The 2,500-nt window shown below is 56.5% G+C and overlaps 1 protein-coding gene across 1 annotated transcript in view; it reads left to right on the top strand.

Annotated features, from left to right (window-relative positions):
• The first annotated feature begins 516 nt into the window (after positions 1-516).
• Positions 517-2,500, top strand: part of LOC125037582 (PR domain zinc finger protein 8-like) — a 2,748-nt gene continuing 764 nt past the window's right edge. The window contains exons 1-2 of the mRNA XM_047630772.1: positions 517-649; positions 1,140-2,500. The exon at positions 1,140-2,500 is cut by the window's right edge and continues 764 nt beyond it. Coding sequence (XP_047486728.1) covers positions 1,145-2,137 — 993 coding nt within the window. The 5' untranslated portion in view covers positions 517-649; positions 1,140-1,144 and the 3' untranslated portion in view covers positions 2,138-2,500. The remainder of the gene's footprint in view (positions 650-1,139) is intronic.

Below are 2,500 nucleotides of genomic sequence, written 5' to 3'. Positions count from 1 at the left end.
GTGGAACTACAGAGAATAAAATGAAAAGTTCACCTCTACAAGCGGCAAAATATCGAAAATAATAGAAAGATTGAATAAGCGACCGATAGCTTCCGCGGCGACGGACCGAACACGAGGCAATAAACACGAGCCAAAACAAACGCGCAGCGAAGTCATGTTAGCGAACGGGTCGTGACGCCTCGCCTGACAAGTGAATTGACTTCCCCGCCGAGAGAGACTTTGCCCTGCCAACTTGACACCCCGAAGTAAAGATGTCAAGCTTCTTCATTGGCCGGCTGTTCGTCCGGTCGCCTGCTCGCTTACAATAGGTCAGAACCCACTCAAATGACGGACACAATAGGTTCTGACACCTGCGGCCCCAGGCAGCCAATCACAGCCGCCTTTATCACCACTCTCGGCCAATCATTAACATAATCAATCAAGAGGCTCCGCCCCCTGGCTCGTGTCGCGTATATAAGCGCGGGCAAACAGAAAACGGGCTTTAGTTACTTTGTACGCTTGGTGTTTCGAGGTTGCCGAGTGTAGAGGAGCGCTGAGCCCTATGAAACAAGTGGTTTTTGAATGCAGTGACTCCGGGAAAATAGGACTATAATTATATTCTGGAGAACCATTTACTCGCCTCAAGACAACTTTCTGAACTTGTGATAAGGTAAGGTGGAGTTGATTTTATCTGGGAAACTTTGTGCTAGGACTCCCGGCTGTATTTTGATTTTTTCTCTCTCTATTTCGGATATTATTTATTTTTCTTGTGTTTAGAAACCGTCAGGTTATGTCTTTTGATGAAGGTATTGCTCATATTCATAGAAGACAATTATAATTATATAATCTTAATTGGGTGGTCCTTTTGTAATTCATTAACACTAGGTATATAAAGTATAGATAATAGAGAAGAAATATTATATCTGAAGCTTTCATTTATCTTTTTCATACTGGGGACAATGTTTATTATATCTGAGCATACCACATACTAAATTTAGTATCAATAGCCCTTTTGAGAGGAGAGTCCTCATGTAAGCTGTCAACAGACGAGGCAAATCCTGCCGTCAGTCTGAAGGCTTTCCCGCGGAGGCCTTCCCTCGCCCTCGAGGAAGCCTCCGCCCTTCCTCCGCCGCCTGCGTAACGCTCTCTCTCGCCCGCAGGCGTCATGATCATGGATGCACTGAAAGGCGCTCGCGAGGGCACGAGTCCTCACACCTCCCCCGCCAAGCGCACCTTCGACGTGGCCTTCCTGACGGGCGCCCGCGACCACGCCCTGGACGCCCGCCTCGCCTCCGACGTCGCCTCGCCGCCCAAGGTGAGCCGCTTTGCCGAGCACAAGATCCTCTCGCCGCCGGCCAGGGCCTCGTCGTCGCCCTCGTCGCCGCCCCGCGAGGACGCCGCCCCCGGCAGCGCCTTCACCAAAGTCACCAGATCGCAGGGCTCGCCGCCGCCGCCGCCGCCGCCCTTCAGCGCCGCCTCCACGCTCGACGCACTCAGCTCCGCCTGGCCGCCCGTGTCCGCCTCCTTCAGCGCCGTCAGCTCTCTCCTGGGCAGCACCAAGTCGTTGGCGCCCCTGCTGGCCGCTCCGGGGCTCCTCCCCCCCGGCCTGGCGCCCTTCCTGCCGCCCGCCGCCGCGCCCGACCGCCTCAACAACAACTTGGTGGAGGAGTACCTCAAGTCGCACCACCAGCTCCTCGACGCCAAGGCCTCGGCCGCGGACCTGTCTGCCGGCGAGGCCCTGTCGCGCCTGCGCTCCTCCATGTACCCGGCCGACCCCTACAAGCTGCCCTTCTCGTCGCTCAGCTACCCGCTGTCGGCGCCGCCCCACGCCGAGGCGGCCAAGCTCAGCTCGGCGGCGGCGGCGGCGGCGCCCTTCGTGCCGCAGCCGTCCGTGTCCGCCATGATGCCCCCGAGCCTGACGTCGCTGGCGCTGTCGACGCAGAACGTGTGTGCCAAGTGCAACATCTCGTTCCGCATGACCTCCGACCTGGTGTACCACATGCGGTCGCAGCACAAGCGCGAGCCCGACCCCTACAAGAAGCGCCGCAACGAGAAGCTCAAGTGCAGCTACTGCGGCGAGAGCTTCCGCGAGCGCCACCACCTCACGCGCCACATGAGCGCCCACCAGGACCGCGACGAGGAGGCCGAAGCCAAGTGAGCCGCCCCCAGACCTTCCTCCTCCTTCACGCCCACGTCTACGCCCGCGATTCCTCCCCCTTTCCTCTTTTCAACGCCCACGGACTTCTTCCTACCATAACGTTTCTTCTCCTCCTTAAATGGGAAAAATTCCATTCCCTCCATTACAGTTCTCTCCTAAATTCTCCTATATTTCTTTGTTTTATCACCCCTTCCTCTCCTCCGCCCTTCGCATCTCCACGCCGCCGCTCTCAGCCGTCCTGATCTTCCTCGAAAGCAACACGACGAAGAACTGTGTGAACAAGATGGCGGCGATCCTCCAGACGACTTTGCAATTTTTTTCTTTCTTTCTTATTTTCGTGCCAAACGCTTCGTGAAAATCGCA

Source organism: Penaeus chinensis, chromosome 23 (genome assembly GCF_019202785.1).
Source record: "Penaeus chinensis breed Huanghai No. 1 chromosome 23, ASM1920278v2, whole genome shotgun sequence".
Taxonomy (NCBI): Eukaryota; Metazoa; Arthropoda; class Malacostraca; order Decapoda; family Penaeidae; genus Penaeus; species Penaeus chinensis.
Note: the sequence above shows the minus strand (reverse complement) of the source record. Positions and strands in the feature narration are given on the sequence as shown.